Genomic DNA, 17,426 nt, shown 5'->3' on the forward strand with positions numbered 1-17,426 from the left:
TGAGAAGGGTAATAACTACTCGTGGCGTCTCTAAAGCGGCCTTTGCTTAACAGAATAAAAAAGGCCCTTTCAGTCATAAGGCAATCCTCGTTAGGGATCACAGTTTCTCAGATCTTCCTCATTTGATCAAACTGCCCATCCTGACCCGTAAGAGTAAGTTTGCAGCCTCACAGAGTCACTAGCTTTGGACCAGCACGGCCTGCCCCCAGATGGCCCAGCACCTGAGGACCAGTCTGCGCAGCTCCACAAGCCACAGAAAGTCCCCCCTGGTCTTCTCTCTCCTCTCCTGCCTGGCCGTGGCCCCCAGCGCCACACATGTCCATTCCGGCTGGTGAGCTGCTTGTTTACTCATCCCAGAATATCGGGCACATGCCTTTGACTCATCTTGTCCACATCTGGTCTCCTCACAGCAGTGCTTTGGACGATCTGGGAGTTCAATCAAGGCTTGCAGAGCTGAACTGAATGATAAGCACTAGAAACATCAGCTGAATTCATCTATATGTATTACAGCCATTCTTAAGTTTCTTATGAGGCTGGAAATATATCTTTAATGCATTCCTAGCCTTACATGATGCTTTAAATCCCTTGGAGTAAAAAGAAAACACTCCAGTGGGTTCTCTTAATAGATCTTAGGGGGAAAAAAAAACTTAATTGCCCTCTGCCTTGCTCAGAGGCATGGAATACTCGTATCAGCAGTTTTCTAGACTATTTCATGCCCATAATCCACAGTATTTTATCTGTGTTCATGCAAAAGAAAACCACATGCTAACACTGAATCAATCTTACTTATTAGCATTCTAATCAGACAGCTGGGCCCAGGACTTTTAGGAATATGTTTGAAGTTCTCAATTTATTACATAAAAAACAAAGAAAGTACATTTTTCTCCTAAGCAAATTTAAGCATTTCCTTCCTTTAAGCAGGTCTCCAAATGCTTACTACTAAAAACATCCCAGGTGAAGATTAATTAAAAATAAACACACAACTAGTCTGAAGTATCACTAGGCCGAACAGATTAAAAACACCATGCCACATTCATTTTCCAAGTGACTCTTCCCGATTCTCCCTCCCAAGGAAGGGAGTGGAAGTCCTGTCAGTCTAAGATCCAAAGTTCATGTTATCAAGAGTTCAAAGTACATTCAGGTGCAACAATGGAAAACTGGGGGCAGGGAGGTGGGAAGGTGAGCAGTAAAGCATGGTTTTCAGCTGCTACTTGAGCAAAGTCACTCAGTGGCTGGCAAATCACGCCCTTACGCTTACTTTAACCTTGAGTGTTAAGGTTGCTGCAGACAATTTATTCATAGAAAAACCGTTTCTGCATACATTTGCATAATTACATCCAGAGTCTGATTACACTCTGTGCACTGCACCCCCTGGTATATTCTGTATCCATTTCAGGCAGTAGCGTGATCTACCTTCTTTCCTCCTCTATTTCTGAGCTCAGAGTAAACAGTGTAAGAAAGGCACATCCTGTCGCCACAGAAGCCTCATCCATTCCAAACCCAATGTTGGCTCTCCTTCAATGCCTCATTTTTCCTATTTCTTTGTTTGGTCTCATTTGCCCATTTCTGGTGCTTAGAACTTCAGCCAAAGATAAAAGTCAGACTGTTCCTTACTAGGTTGATTTGCTTTAATTTGGTGAAAACCAGACTGTGGTTTAAATGAGAAAAAAAGAATGGGAAGGCATCAAGGATAGGAATTAAGACTTTTATTTTAAGAGGCCACAGCACCAGGGGGGGATCACGAAAGATTTGGGAGAAGGGCATTCTGTGATCTTCAAGATGTTTTGCTGTATTGCCAACACTTAAAATTTTTTTTTTTACTTCAGGATCAAGAACAATTGCTAAATAAATAACTTGTTTAGATAAATCATGCCAAATTTTCAATCTTAATACCTTCCAAGATATACTACTATGTGTGTGGACCTCAAGAACACAGAGAAAGACCCAGAGTTATTGGACCTTTAGAATCAAGTTTTAGAAATAGAATCAGTAGAGTCTGAAGGGGTAAGATTGTACAAATATTTCATAGAGTTTAAAAAGTAAAGTTTATTGGAATTTTTAGAAGTCACTGAGTATAAAAAGAAAAAAAAGGGAAAGTAGGTTAACAAATTATTTCAGACATGAGAAGATTTTGAATAAAAGAAAATTTCTGTGTTTGACATGGAGTTTAATATAAAAGGGGTATCTAGGAAGAAAGAAAATTAATATTCACAAAAGTCACTGCAGTGCAGAAGTAATCTACTGTGGAGAGATCGGCAAGTGCGGCTGGAGAACGCCATGGGTTCCAGCACTGGGGGGCTCACGTGTCACCCTGCCTGGCTCTCGCATGGCTTTAGGCTTAGGCATTAGAGTAAGTACATGATCAAAGGCATGGGCGATGTGAAGAATCTGTTTGTAAACCAAGTGGGATCCCGGGTTGCAAATAGCATTTATAAATAAAATATTATCCAGTTCTTCTTGTTGACAGAAATGGATAGAGTTTAAAAAAGAAAAAAAGATAATGCTTTGGAAGATTAAAAGATTCAGAGAAGCTGACAGGAGTGATACCGTGAATGTTTATCATTGTTTATCAGAAATTAAATCTGTCCAAACCACTCCTGTCAGTCAAGTTTTACAAATGGTAAATCACAACTTCCATATTTGATACATAGCGTGGCACCAAATGATTTTGAGATATTATAATCTATGGCATGTTATTCCCTCTCCTAATAAAATCTAATTTAAAGTACACAGGATTACTGAGACTTACTAGCTTTGCTTGGAAAGGCAACTTACTTTTTAATAATTTAAAATCAGCTTCATGAAAAGTTTGCTACTAAAATGTGGTCCTAATGGAAATGGGTCATCTCTTGACACTTTGTAGGCCTGCTGTCATCAATAATCTGCTCGAACATAGGCAGCAGGGACACCCATGGCCCAGGCCTTGTCCTGGTCAGCTACTGCTGCTAGGCCACTGGTGGCTGTCACACAGAAGAACGTAAGAGTAGGGGCTCAAAGGGCAGTGGAGCTGGCTGGTCTACCAGGGAAGATCTGCAGTATGGACGCCCAGGAGCTCCCTCATTCTGCACCTTGGGAGGGCAGGGACATGGGGCCTAGGAGTGATCAGGCTCAGCACCTCCCTAAGCTGAGCTCCCGCTCTCCCGGGTAAGGAAGGAAAACTGCCCCCAGTTAAAGAGGTGAGAGGCGGCGGGAAGCCCACATCCTTGACCATTCTGGAGCAGACCTAGCCACTGGGCTCCTGACCTCATTGGTCGTGAAGCCATAGAACCCCCAGTGATGCTCTGGACATTCCACTGCCAGTGTCCACAAGCCAAAAAAAAAAAAAAAAAAAAAAAGGCAGATTCTCAGGGTTCCCTGACTTGTTTCCACTTCATAACCTCAGGCAGACCCAAATCCTTTTTTCTTACTGCACACACTAAGTTCATTCAAGGACAAAGTTAATCTTCACTAGAACGTGAAGAAATCTTGGGAGCACAAACCAACCGTGCGATGACAGACCTCAAGGTGCTCACTTTGGTGTAGGGTGAGGCATTAGAAACCAGCACTGGTTCCTTTTTTGGCTCTTTTCCTTTTCTCACTCAAATGAATCCACGGTTCTGGCTAATCTGCTGTCATCCTACACCCAGCCATAGCCTGAGAGCATCCATGCAACACCCTGGGCCATCAGACAAATGGAACTGTCTCCCGCCCAGGGCACTTCTCCTCCACTTCTGGTTAAAAGTGCTCCCCAGAAACGCACTCGATTTCCCTGCAGCTGAATCACGTGGCGTATTTCACATCAGTCCTTCCCCAGTCCCGAGCTCCCTGCCCTGCCTCAATCACCTGTCTTACCACTGAACGAGGACACACTGCACATTAGCTACATTCTAGACCCCAATGGATCGGCTCAATGTCCATTCCCCCCAGCCTGTCTCAGGCAGCCAGCTCTCTGATGACACTGCAACTCTATTTATATCTTTATATTACTATTTTTATTTATATATATTTATATAACACAGAGTTCACTGGGCCTGGTCTGGATGTCTCATTAATCTGATCCTTGGTAAACAAGTGCCTCTTTTCACTTCTAGATACACACACTAAAGGGTAGCACCATCTTCGGGGCAAAGTCCCAGCCAGCCTCATAACACTCAGTACACACTCCACCTGCATCTGCCCCTGCTCCCTCCTCATCCTCACTCTCTTGTAGAAGGGTCACACGTTTGGTTACAAGTCCTAATAGTAATCAGAGTCCAGATGTTCTTTTAAGGCCCTACAAAGTTCTTGCTAAATTCTGAAGAGTGCCAACTTTCTGCCAGACTGTAGGAGCGCCCAATGTCAGAAAGGCAGCGGGGAGAGCAGGCAGCCTGGGGAGTGTGTGAAATGTAACTCATGTGGCTACACAGCAGACAGTGACTCATCCTTGGAAACATTTTTCAAGATGTGTTAATATAAACTTCAGGGACAAAGATATTTTCCCCCTAAGGGGGAAAACGCCTTATCAAACATTTTTTTCCACTCTTTCAAATGAAATTTGGGGATAAATTTTAAATAAAAGGTTTAAAATACTTTAAGGAATATATTCTCTATTTTCTCATTTTATCTTTTGCCTTTTTACTACCTACTTGAATATTTTTCTTTCTGATGTATAGTTTAAGAAATTAAAATTAGCTATTAAGTAAGAGTATAACTATATTAATTATTCCCTCAAAAAAAAAAAAAAAGGCAAAGGAAAGGGAACACTGCTAACTTCCGGTGAGTCACCCAAAGAACAGGATACATGATCTTGCTTCTCAAGTGTGACTACTGAGACAGAGACATTAATTGGCAGGAATACTGTTTTTCTCATGGGTTCCCTCTCCTTATAGCTAAGGGAGAAGCAGTGATCTGCTCCATCTGTTTACTGAGAAGAGCTGTGTTCGAGCACCACTGAGTCACGCCCTGCTGGCTAGTGGAACAGCGCTGGCCACAGATCTGAGTCCCAGCCTACCACTGCATCTCTGGGTGCACGTCTGTCTTCCTTCCCCTCTTCCCAGAACACTCAGAGGAGAGCAGGGGCAGGAAAAGAGTTATGCTGTACTTTCAAAGTCCCTGACCTTGTATCTAATCATCTTAGGGCATAGGACCTAAAACACTGTATGTGCTACACAAAGATTAAGGGGAGAAAGATTAATGGACTAAGAGAGTCAAAAGAACCTTCTGTCACATGGTTACGATTTTAAACATGTCCACACATTCCTTGACTTCCCCATCCAGTGAAGAGCCTATGGCCCTTTCCCTTGAATGTGGGTGGGCTGGAGACTCTCCTGTAACTGCTGGATGGAGGGGAAATGAAGCTCTGTGACTTCCAAGGCGAGATCTGAAAAGGTGAGGAAGTTTCTGTCTTTTCCTGGGAAAACTCATTCTTGCCATTCTGACTCCCCTGAAGTCACCATGGTGTCAGGGAGCCTGAGATGCACAAGGTCCCACTGGACTTGTGAGTGAAGACCCTGCCAGAAGGTTCCACCCAATAAGCCCTCCCGGCTGAAGTCCCAGAAACTGTGGAACACAGACTAGCTGGTCCTCTGGTGCCCTGTTCAAATTCCCAACCCAGAATCCATGAGAAAACAAAGTGACTATGTTAAAACCAAGGTGTAAGTTTTGAGGTAATCTGTTATGTAATATTACACTCATCTATTCTGATGTCCATATATGTTTAAAATATGGAGTTTTTCAGTAAACTTTTATAAATTCCTCCTGCACTATTAATAGCCAGGAGGTAAGGGAGCATGCTAGAACACAAAACCAGAGTTTAACATATGCCTGAATACAAAGTTCTATTTTCTACATGCGCTTAGCACATGATTTCTCCCTCAAAGCCATCCAACAAAGTAAGGCCTCTCTGAATAGATTTTAAAAATGATTTCTAGAAGCTAAAGGTGTAACAAGATTCCTAGATGATAAAGATCAACCAAAATTGTTAATCAATGGCAATGTAGTTACTTCATCTTACGGAGTGACATTTTAGACTGAACTGAGGTTTTTAATAATGTTATCCCAGAAGTTGTAGGGAACCGTGGGGAGATCTTTAAACACAGATACGCAAGTCTTTGGGGGGGATGATTTAGGCATGGCGTAGCCCAAAGCCTCAGGAGTGAGCAAATTAAATAACCTTTCCAAGGACCTCCACATATAATCAGTCTTCCACCTCTCTGTTTACAAACACATGTATGTTCCAGCGGAGAAGTCAATTTACAGATGGACCTGCCTATTAAAACTGGTATCTAGGTATATGAAAAATATTTGACTTATTTCATAAAATGCAACTAATTTTAAAGACGTGTTTTAAAGTAATTATTAATTTGTAAAACTATGTAACTGAAAACCAAAAATGTTTTTTTCAAGTCAGTTTTCCTTTTTTATTAACTTAGTTTCCCCATAAAGCTGTCCTCAGCGCTTGGGAAGACGAGTCCTCAAAATGGGTCGGTGTCCTGTTAAGAAACAACACACCCATGGCCAATTCTGTACATACAGCTCATACATATTCCAGCTAATTCAGGCCACAGTGTTTTCCTGCCACGAGTAATTCTACAGAGTGTGGGGGAATGTGGTTGCTCTGGCTAACACTTTCAGTCATCCTGGCACTAACCGTCTTGGAAGCTGGTATTTCCAACACTGGCACTAACAGATGAAGTTGACAGCTATTGTCAATTGCCTTCAAATTAACAGATTGGAAATGATCCTTCCTGATCCTCTTCTTGGCACAAGAACATGAGAATGGCCAACACAGGGAAGCTAGAATCCATGGTGAACTAGCCCCCCTTGATCATGTGACTTGCACTCTTCCTGATGTGTTCTTCATCTATGGCCTCTTCCCACTGACCTATTTCTCTTACAGGTTCTTGCACTGCCGGTGCCTGTGGGCTTCCCTAGCTGCTCTTACCCGGTTTGATAACTGCCTGCTAAACAAGTAACATGCATTTGGTTATCAGTTGTCATGTGCTCATGGCCCATGTCAGCTGGATCCAGACATGGGCTGAGTGATTCTGGGCTGGGCACTCTCTGTAACAGCATAGTTCAACCTGTCAGAAACATCAACGATAAATCAAATAAAAACTAAGGTTGCGCTGGCCAACTGAACTACTGCCAGGCTCAAAGATTTAGTCTGCTAGTACATCTATATTTAGAAGTTGTTCCAGCACTGGCCGACCCTAGGCAACATCAAAGATAAATCTTGGCCTGAGAAATAAAAGAGCATGTATGTGTTCAGCATAACCATATATAAGAAGGGGTTCATAACAGGGAGGTGGAGGCACTCCACATGTGGGTGGATTCAAAAGTTCCTTGGGCCAAACCTCACTTTCCCCTCAGTGATGCCTCTTTCATTTTACTGACCACTCTGGCACACAGGGACTTTCAAAGGTAAGAAAAGGCAATGGAGTAGTTTGTGGCTGCATGTTACTAAATAAATACTGCACGCATTTTATCCCCTGGCACACTAGTTTTCTATGTTTGTGGGAGAGGCTTGGCTACCTCAAATAGCCAAGGATGATCACCAGGTCCTCTGGTTTAAAACAAACAAACAGAATGTTCCTATACAGCCCTCCAAATGCAGAGGAGGTTCACCTGATGTTGGGTGCTCTGAAAAGATTAATGTGCTGAGACTGTCCGAGTGAAGGGAAAGGAGAGGAGGAGCAAGGGAGCGATTTGAGAACAGGCTGTCTATACAATTTATAAGTGAACCAAGAGCCAACGTCCAAGGCAGCCATCCTGTGGCTGGCAACCAACAAGCATGACACATGAGTTGATAAATCAGGTGCCAAGGACCAACATGGCTATTTGTAATTTAGCCTCAGCTGGAAGTGCCCCACAAAGTCTGCTGCCCAAGCATGTAATAACCCCATCCTGTACATACGTGACAAATGGTTTAAAAAAAAAAAAAAAAAAAAAAAAAGCACAGAGAGAATCTGCTTCAGGTGTGCAGGTGCCTGGGGCTGGGGTCCCTAAAAGAAAGGGCTCTTTTTAACTCTGCTTGGGCTTTGATGCCTGTGGACCTGAGTATTAAATCCTTCTTTGCCTCCTTTGAAAGGAGCTATAGTGGAGAAAGCTATTCCCCTGGCTCTCAGAAACCCGCCCTTGGACATGGCAGCAGAGATCTGTGATGTGGCAAAACACTGTCATTCTGCCAGGTCACTGATTTGGCATTTATGTAAAGGACTGCTTCTGATGGACAAGTGAAAAACGAACCTGGGACCCCACTCTCCACAAGGACATTTCCCAAGAATGAGCAAAAGAGCTCAGAGGGCCCGGGCAAATGGCAATTTCTCCTAACATCCAGCCAGGCATTGGTGGTGGGCTGGGGAATGGAAACAGGCCTTCCCAGCTTTCCCCACTGGACCAACATGCCATGCAAGTTCAGGCAGCAGGGCTCCTCAGAGACAGCGGCAACTAGAACCCACAGGGAGGCTCTCCGCGTCCGTTCTGGGGAACCCACTGTCACTCTGCTGGCTGACGCTCCATCCCCTCCCAGAAGGGCTGCTGTCTAACCAGAAGAGCCCTGTGCAAATGCACGCATGCTTAGAAGCCTTCTGAAAGATGATCAATACTAACTAGCCAACACCTAAGTTAAACAGGAATCAGACTAATAAACCAGGTACCAGGCCCCTCCTATGGGGCTAGCTTGGCTGCTCCTGAACTGCACGTCCACACAGTGACCGTCTGGGGCCCGTATCTGCTCCAGGGTCCTGCAGCGGGGCTGCTGAGCCAGGCCTGCCTGGTGACGGTCCCCTGGGGGTGTATGGGCTCTACCTGCCGCTGGCCTTTTCTGTTCTATTTCAAAGTGTACGTCCCTCGATTTCTGCAGTATTTATCGTATTCTCAGTCTACTGTGTTTTACAGCTGTGTTCACTCATTAGTCACCAGGAAAGCCAGATGTGAAATTCCCTTTTGGGCTAGCTGAGTCACATGTGAGGAAGAGTCTTGGGAACTCCACTAATCACATTCTCACAAAGCTATTTTTCTGGTTCTTTCGTATATTCCCTACATGTCATGTCTGGAAGCTATGCTAATGGCGAATTAACATCTATATATAGTACTGATGTCCGTTTTTGTTTAGTTCAAACCAGAGCCATTAACCTCAGGACCTCTGTTTAAGTTCCTGACCAAAAAATGCCATATTCCTTTCATACAATCCTTCTGTAACTGTTGACTTTTCCTACTCCAGATCTTAACATGGGCTTGGGTGACTGGAAATAATCATTACACAGAATCTGTTGCTGCCCAAGTTATCTCATTCAATCTTAACCTACCTGTCAGGTAACAGGTATGATTTTGCAAGTGGAGAAGCTGAGACTTGAGGGTTAAATAATTTGTTTGATTAGGCAGAGACAAAGCAGAGACTATTAAGCTAGGTCTCTTGAGGTGAACACCACGTCACTGAACAAATCCGCATGAATCCACGCCACACTTTCACCGCGAGATCTCAGGGGCACGGAACTTGCTCTGCATAACTAGCTCCAGTAGCACCGGTTAGCATTTCTGTACGGCACAGGTTAAAACAGTATCTAAGGGTAGAACTCACAGCAAGTTTCCATAAATACTTCCTTCACAGAACTTTTCTTTCCTAAAATAGAAAATAAAGTTTCTTTTTGACTATGAAGTTTGCCCTTTTACTCAAATTTTCAAGGAAAAGGCCAGATCACCATCCCTTAAAGAGACTGGGCAGGCATTTATGTGTCAATTCAAAGGTTCTTAATCCTTTTTCCATAAAAGCCCCTTCCTACCCTGGAAACTTCTACACCCCCAATCCTCCCCTGCTCAGCTGCTTTTAGAGAAGAACTCCCACCTCTCCTAGATACCTCTGTGTCATCAATCCGAGAAGCAGCAGAGGGGCCAATTCAGTTGGGAAGGTGCCCAAGGAGGGGAAAGAGCAGGCCAGACGGACGAGCTCAGTGGTGGCCCCGGGGCAGTGAACTGTAAGCACTACCTCTGCCTTCCGGACCCCACCCCACCCCAAGGTTTTCCACTGTGGCAAAGATGCACCATCTTGAGAAATCGAGCCTCTAAGCATTGTTTGACTGTTAAAAAGCAAAGAAACTTTTCTCCTATTCATAATTCTGTATTAAACTAAACCTTAATTCATAAAAAAAATTTTTTTTTAAAGTCAGCACCAGGTGTCATACTCAAATCCAGCAGAAGAAAGAAGCCCTCAGGAGGCTTTGGATCTGCCTTCTGCCAGGCTTCAGAATGACCACGACTTGTAAATTAGGATGTACACATGCGGTGGGATACGTTGTGATCAGAAAGAAATTAAAATGTAGTAACGACTCATCCAGTAGTCAAGCAGGAAACTGCCTTAAAAATGACCTTCTGCTTTTCTGACGTGGGGTCTCCCGAAGGACATGGTGGCTAAAGATCTACAAAAATGCAGGGCCAGTCTTCAGGCCCCAAAGTTCTAAGCACTGCAACTCAACCAAGTCACCACAACAAGGGGATGTGGCCAGGAAAGGACACACCTTTCCAAGTTATGAAAACTGATCTATTTCAGGGGAAAACTGAAACTGACGGCCAGAGCTGAAAAGCCAGGGACACCTGTGTGTTCCATTTTTAGGCTTGTGACCATCTCACAGTCACAGTTACTTCCTAAGCTGACTGAAACATTAAGGGATTGGCCAGGCGCAATTATTAATGGAGAAAAGTAGGCATCTAACCCTTCTGCAGAACTATCAGTGAGCAATTTCCAAGTGAACTCTGACAACAGTGACGTGAACGAATGACAATGAACCTAGGAGAGAGGATGTATCAGCCTCCCCCTGTGCTTCACACTTCTGCCTTCTGTTCCCTGTCAGAGACCAGCAAGCGGTCAGCTATTGATTAAGGCGGCTTTTCCCACGGTCAGCTCAGCCCAGCATTCCCCGTTGGGGCAGCAGTGAAGGTGGGCACTCACCGGCCTCTCTGCTGCTGCTCTTTCATTCACGAAAGTCTTTTTCTAGAGACTGGACAGAAGGACTTGATGCCCTGTGCTCTTACCTTACTAACACCTTCAGAATTTTACACTAATTGTGTTATCGGAATGGTGACTAAGAATTGAGCAAAAGAATGAAGTGTTCTGGGAACTCTAGCCAGTACTGCTATACTATAATAAAAGTACAGGGACACCCAGACATTAGTGGTGGCATGTACGTGGATGGGGCCACCGCACCCCAAGCCGTGTTTCTTCGACCGGGTGCCAGGGCAGAAACGGTGCAGGGTGCGATTCCTAAACACGAGCTTCTTCGAGACTGAGTAGCACCTGTTTCCCTCCCAAGCAGCGATGTGCACTTTTGTGAACCCTACTCTCCTCCTGCCTTTTAAGCTTGTTTCTACAACACTCTGGATGCCAGAGAGACCATAGGTTTCGGGGGAGGTGACTCCAGCCAAACCCCTCTCACTCTCCTGCCCCACCGTACTCCACGAGGGCCCAGGCTGCAAACAGACCTGGTACCAGGAGCACCTGGCTCCAGAAACCACCAGCAGAAGGTTTCAGAGGGACAGCCAGAGCCTCGTGTGCTCACACTTCCTGCAGGATTTCTTTATTCTCTTCTTTGAAGAATACTAAGCCACAGAATATAAAAGAATTCCTGTGTTGGCAAAAGGCCTACAGCAGGTGAGAGTCAATTAACCTGCAATCTCCGGGAAGGCTCACCAGAGCGGACACCAGCAGGAATTAGAAGGTAGGAGGGAATATAAAGAGGAAAGGGGAAGACAGAAGTGAGGACAAGGCTAGATGGAGGGAGAGCAAGGAGGAGAAAGGCAGGAGAAGGCCCAAAATAAACAACTTCACATTTGTGGTCACTAGGCCATCGTGGGTCCTATTGATTATAAATGGTCATCAGACATAGCTTCTCCATTTCATCTGAGGCTGCAGCATATTTCCTCCCAGCATCATGCCAGGACACTTTCAATTCAAATTCAAAGGGAAGGAGGCCAACAACTGAGTCACCAGTACCATTTCCTGCAGCACCTGGGTTTTCCTTGGAGGTTTCCCATTCGAGCACTCAACTTCTCTGACCTTACTTAACTTATGAGGCCACAGTCCAGGGCAGAGAAGCAGCAAAAAACACAGGATGGAAAAACGCACACGCACACACATGCACACACACACACACGCACACACACACACAGTGCTGTGAGAAGAAATGTGTAAGGAGAAAAGCCTCCTCTTTACTGGTAAACTATCTGGATATAAAACCTCAACCTCAAGGACCACAGGGGGTGGCTTTGCTTTCCAATCAAGCCACCTTAAAATGAAATCCACCTAATCTGTAAAATATACTGGTTAAGTCTGAGATTTCACCAATCTGTACACAGGAACTATTCACAAGGATCCCAAGAACAATAGATCATTGTTTTTGGTAACTTGGAACTCCTGCTGTTCAGATGTAACCCAGATGGGAAAATACGCTTCTGCAAAAAGTGATGAAGGGCCCCTTATTCATATCAAAATTTCATCATAAGAGTTTCACCCATTTTCATTTTACATTTGGTTTAAAATATATTTTTCCACACTTGGTAAGTCACTTGTTGCCTGTTTGTGTTCTGAATGTTTTAATGCCCCTAAATTTAAGTCACAAAGACTAGTTAACTTACGTTGCTTCCCAAATTCCACATTTCCTATTCTTAAAATCCTTTGTCCCTTTGCTCATTCACAGAATGACAGAAAGAAACAAAGGTAAATGAATGAACAGAGATAAGATTTACAAGAACAAATAGTATGGTTGCTTTTTAGAAGCGGATTTCTGCATCCATTGCTTCCTGCCTAAGATTCTGTGCAGTGTTGTCAAGGCCAGAAAAGCACTGGGTTACCAATCAGCAGAGAGCGGCCTTCAGGATAGGAGGAATTCACCATGGGTAACCACCCACCGCCTCTGGAGACAGACACAGCAAAGGGGGCACCCATTCCAGGATGGTCTGACAGGTAGGTGAGACCTCCAGGTGCTGCTCCATCTCCCACAAACAGTACTCAACAGTGCGACAACAGAGTTTACACGTGGCACTCAAAAAGAAGGAACAAATTAGGCTTCCCAAGCCACAGTGTGGTTTATGTTATCAAAACCATCTACACAGGCTGGCCCTGGGCAGTCCAGATAACAAAGCAGTCATTTCTTAATACTCATTAATGCCTGGCCAGATACTAGGGACTCCAAAATAGATAAGACCCTGTCACTGCTTTCAGGAGCATTTCTTGCAAAAAGCCATGTAAACATATTTTAATGCACAATTCACTAGACTACTTCAGTCCATTTTCTTTTCCCACAGTTAGTAACTTTTGGTTTTTAAATTTTTCTCTACTTACGTTCTTTTTTCCACGTGTTTAGCACATCTTAAAAAAAGAATAAAATGGCATTTGTTCAGCAATTTCATTTTTGAGAGGGGTTTTACATGGATGAATGTGAAAATGTGATTACCTCATCCCATTCTAAAAGGTAGTTGGTGATTTTTGAACCGTTGTCAATTGGTGCCTAAAAAATAAAATAAAATGAGATTAGTGGAAGCTGTTCACAGACAAAAGTTCTGAGCCATGCACTTGGTTCAAATACAGTGTCCATGCTAGTCCTGTGCTCTCCCCGCAGGGGCATAACTCCTGCATTTCTTTGGCCAAACATTATCAGAAACTAATTTTAATACAACTCAACTAGTAGAGAGAGCCTCCACTGTTAATAAGTCATACCCCACAAACAGCCAAGCCTGCCTTCCCCAGCACCTCTACCTTGAGACCCATGTGGTGCCCTACTTCCTCTGGGGATAAAACTTTTAAGAGGCATTTTAATTTCAAGAATAGAGAGAGAAAAAAGACAGCAGAGAAACTGCGTCACTGCCTGCAGTGCCTGGGGTCTGATGGAGTAAAGCTGACCCAGCTAGGTTCAGAGTCCAGAGTTCAGATTCTTTGTAACTTCTCCCCTACAGGTTTTATTTTTTTAAGTGCTTAACATTAGAAAGCCTTCTGTGGCATTATGATTCCCCATTTTTTTTTTTTAATGAGGAAAAAATGGGATCTCCTAGAGAGATTACCAGGGGCAGTCAGCCCTTTGCCTGTTAGTAAAAAGAAATTTCATCATTTGTTTTCCTCTTAAAAGCACAGTGAGATCTGCTTCACTGAGAAAACAGGCTTTGGACAATGGGAAAGGGAGTAAAGAACTGGAGAAAAGAGTGCTGAGGGTCAGGCCTGCCAGAAGGGGGTGCTACAGCAGGGTCCCTCTCAGCACTAACGCCATGTCTCCCAAGTACAAAGGCATCCGGGCCTGGCTCCCCCAGGAGAGAGCCAGAGCCCACAGACTGTGACGACCTGCCGCCCGCAGAAGGCAGCCGGGTCACCAGAGCTACAAGGAGGCCCAGCTCGGCTGTTTGTCACACTTAACATCAGTGTTTAATTTCTTATTCCAAGAATGGATGGGTGTGATAAGGAAATGGGAGAATTTGTATAAATCACTTCCTCAACTGCCCGGTCTCATAGGAAGCGCTCCGCGAACGGTAGCTGTTGCTTTGTTACTGTTAATAGTAAAACATCATTGGGCCTCAGTAAACATTAATTAATAAAGCAATGCCTTGCTCTCATCTTTCCTTCCTTCTCCTTCTTTCTTCTGAGTCATATAATCGTGGAGTCCTGACCCCTGATTTCAGGTGAGTGCTCTATGTTCTACTAAACTGTAATTTTAGGCTTTTGTCGGCTCAGTTTGGGAGACAGGATAGGGATACATTTAAAGTTGTAGATAATGAACAAAAATCAAAGTTTCAGCTTGAGAATCCATTTCTAGGTTAAGAAGTACATTTATGATGCTCACAAATCTCTCAGTGACGTCCTGCCCCACCACCGAGTCCCTGATTCCTTGAGGGTGGGGACACAGACCCTGGTGTTTGCATTGCCCCAGCTCCGGCGCTGACTAACAAGGTAACGATAGAGGACCCTGAGCTCTCTGTGTCTTGGTGGCCTCAAGGGTAGGTGGGCAGCCAGAGTGTGGTCCCCCTGTCCCTGCGCTCCCAGCTGGAACACTGTGATCAGGAAATCTGTTCTAAGGACAAGAAACTGAACTGAATCCAGAACTTTCAAGTTTGCACATAACCAAATGGAACAATACTGTGTTTCCAAGCTACAATTAAATAGAGGGAGAAAGAAAATGTGAAATATTTTCCTCCTAATAAGAGCACTTTTTCTTGAAGTTGCTGGTCTGCCTGAGACCTGAACTTCATCCAGGTTTTAAGCAGAGTGTGTATCAGTGATTCCCAACTTTAGGTTTATAAGATCCTGGGGTCCCTCTGATTAACTTAAAGAAGATTTCTTATATTTTCCAAATAAAATGGACTTTAATTCTTTCCTTAAAATATATTTACATATGTATATGTGTAAATATAGAACCTATTTTAAAATGGATGTTATATGCTCCAAAGATTTAAACAATGATAACCAGTTGGGTGTTAAAACTCTGAAAAGGTGGGGAATCACTGACCTGGATTATCCCTGGAAGCCAGGAAGGAAAATAAAATAGTTCAGATTCTAAGCCAGTTTAAACTTTGCCTTTGTCCAAATAACACACTCACTGTTGGCCATTGGCTACGAGAGGGGCCTACCGAAGCCCATGATTTGCTGCTAACCACTGTTCTCAGCGGCTTTTACCCACCCCCAAGACAAATCGGACTCTCTGCTCTGGGAACAAAAGGACAAAAGATTTCTTCACCAATAACGTCGATCTCCCTAGCCATCATATTTCTTTTGTACATTAGTATTCTCCCCAAGTATCACACATCTTTATTACCTCTCTCTCTACAAATTTAACATTTTAAGCTACATTTTAAAGTATAAATATATAGAAATACTTACTGCACTGATTGATAATGTAATTTACCATTTTCTTACAAACACACAACTATGACTGATAAGCTAATGCTACACTTTAAGGACCTCTCTTTGGGAAGAGTTATTTGTAGCCAAAAAGTTGAGTTCCATGAAAACTACTACATAATTGAGATGTTAAAATATAACTGGTAATCCTAACTGATCTAAGGCCTAATTAGTAAAAATTAATGAAGTCTTAATGTAGTTTAGAACACTAAACATTCTAGGCAGTTTTAAATATTAAACATTTCTGAGTCACCACTGAAAGAAGCCAATGGAGCCATAAAGCTACTTTAAATCTTTCTTCACAAAAACTTTTTACTCAAGTCCTCAAATGTTTGTTGAAGTGAATTAAACTATTAGAGAGTGATGAAATGTAAATATCTTAAGTACTTATATCACTTAGAAAGTACTGCTCATGATCCTAAGAGATTTACCAAATCCCCCTGCAAAGAAAGCTAAAACTTGATTTTGCAGTTTCCCCTCCCACCCCTTTGCCCAATTTTTATAGAGATGGTAACTTTTGACATCATTACAATTTGTTTCACATAGTCACTATGTAGAAAACCAAACACTATCACCAAGTTGGAACAGTGCCAGATAAATGTTTCCAATGGCTACAGACTCAGAGGACTCCCGACACTTTGCGCTACCCACCTTCCACTGCAAGGTTAGGGAGCTTTTGCTCCTGTGTGCCAGCTTAGGTGGGAAGGGGCACTCGGGCGCACAGCTGTGGGTGGTGAAGCTCACTGGCTCAGAGCAGGATCCCTTTACGGAATTGTACATAGCATATACCCTGAAAACAGACAGACAAACACAGTCAGTGGCAGTGGCCCATCACGGAAGACCAGGGTGTTTATCTCAGCTTTGCCCCAGGGTTTTCCACAGAGGAACAGAACTTCTTACACAGTACACACCATGACCCTTGTTCCTATCTACTGGTCTTGTCCTGACCTGACTATGGTCAGCATTTCCAGGGGAAAACCAGACTAACAGGCAATGTGCCTCTCTCCTACTAATTCTCAGAAACACCCAGCCCCATTTAAGACAGGGAGAGACTACTGACTGGAAAAGAATATGCTAAATAAGAAAATGTCCTGAATCCCCCAAATGGTCTCCAAATGTACTTTCTAAAAACCATGAGGCCACTCTCTGGTTGACTTTGTCTGGAAAGAGGCTCGAAGTAGTTAGAGGTTGGGTGAAAGGAGACACGAAGCAGTGGTAAGAGTCTACAAACTGGAGAGAGAGGTAGGAGTACAAACCACAGGTGAGATATCACCTCTGAACTGTTCGTAACACTGCAGATATTTAGGTAGAAATTAGGACATTTCACACACAGAAACATGCTATCTACTGCCAAATGCATCTCTCTAATTCAATAAAAACACTGTTCAGGTACAGTTTATCCATGTGAGCATCTAACTCTTGCACCTGGAGCCAAGATTAAAGATGTGTGTTGTGCACATTAAAATACCTGGCTCAATACTGAACATATGGGCCTGATTTCTCTAGAGAAGCTGTGAAGAAAAAGCATATAACATGCTATTAGAAAATCACTCCTTTCAAATAGCATAAAATAGGATTATGTTGATTTTTTTAT

At 43.5% G+C, this 17,426-nt stretch overlaps 1 protein-coding gene across 4 annotated transcripts in view; it reads right to left on the reverse strand.

Annotated features, from left to right (window-relative positions):
• FNDC3B (fibronectin type III domain containing 3B) overlaps positions 1-17,426 on the reverse strand; it is a 312,085-nt gene that overhangs the window by 57,691 nt on the left and 236,968 nt on the right. For all 4 annotated transcript variants that reach the window (XM_074367878.1, XM_074367872.1, XM_074367879.1 and 1 more), the window contains 2 exons: positions 16,484-16,622; positions 13,404-13,457 (listed from right to left, as the gene is read on the reverse strand). In XM_074367878.1, coding sequence (XP_074223979.1) covers positions 13,404-13,457; positions 16,484-16,622 — 193 coding nt within the window. The remainder of the gene's footprint in view (positions 1-13,403; positions 13,458-16,483; positions 16,623-17,426) is intronic.

The sequence above is a fragment of the Camelus bactrianus genome, chromosome 1, assembly GCF_048773025.1.
Source record: "Camelus bactrianus isolate YW-2024 breed Bactrian camel chromosome 1, ASM4877302v1, whole genome shotgun sequence".
Taxonomy (NCBI): Eukaryota; Metazoa; Chordata; class Mammalia; order Artiodactyla; family Camelidae; genus Camelus; species Camelus bactrianus.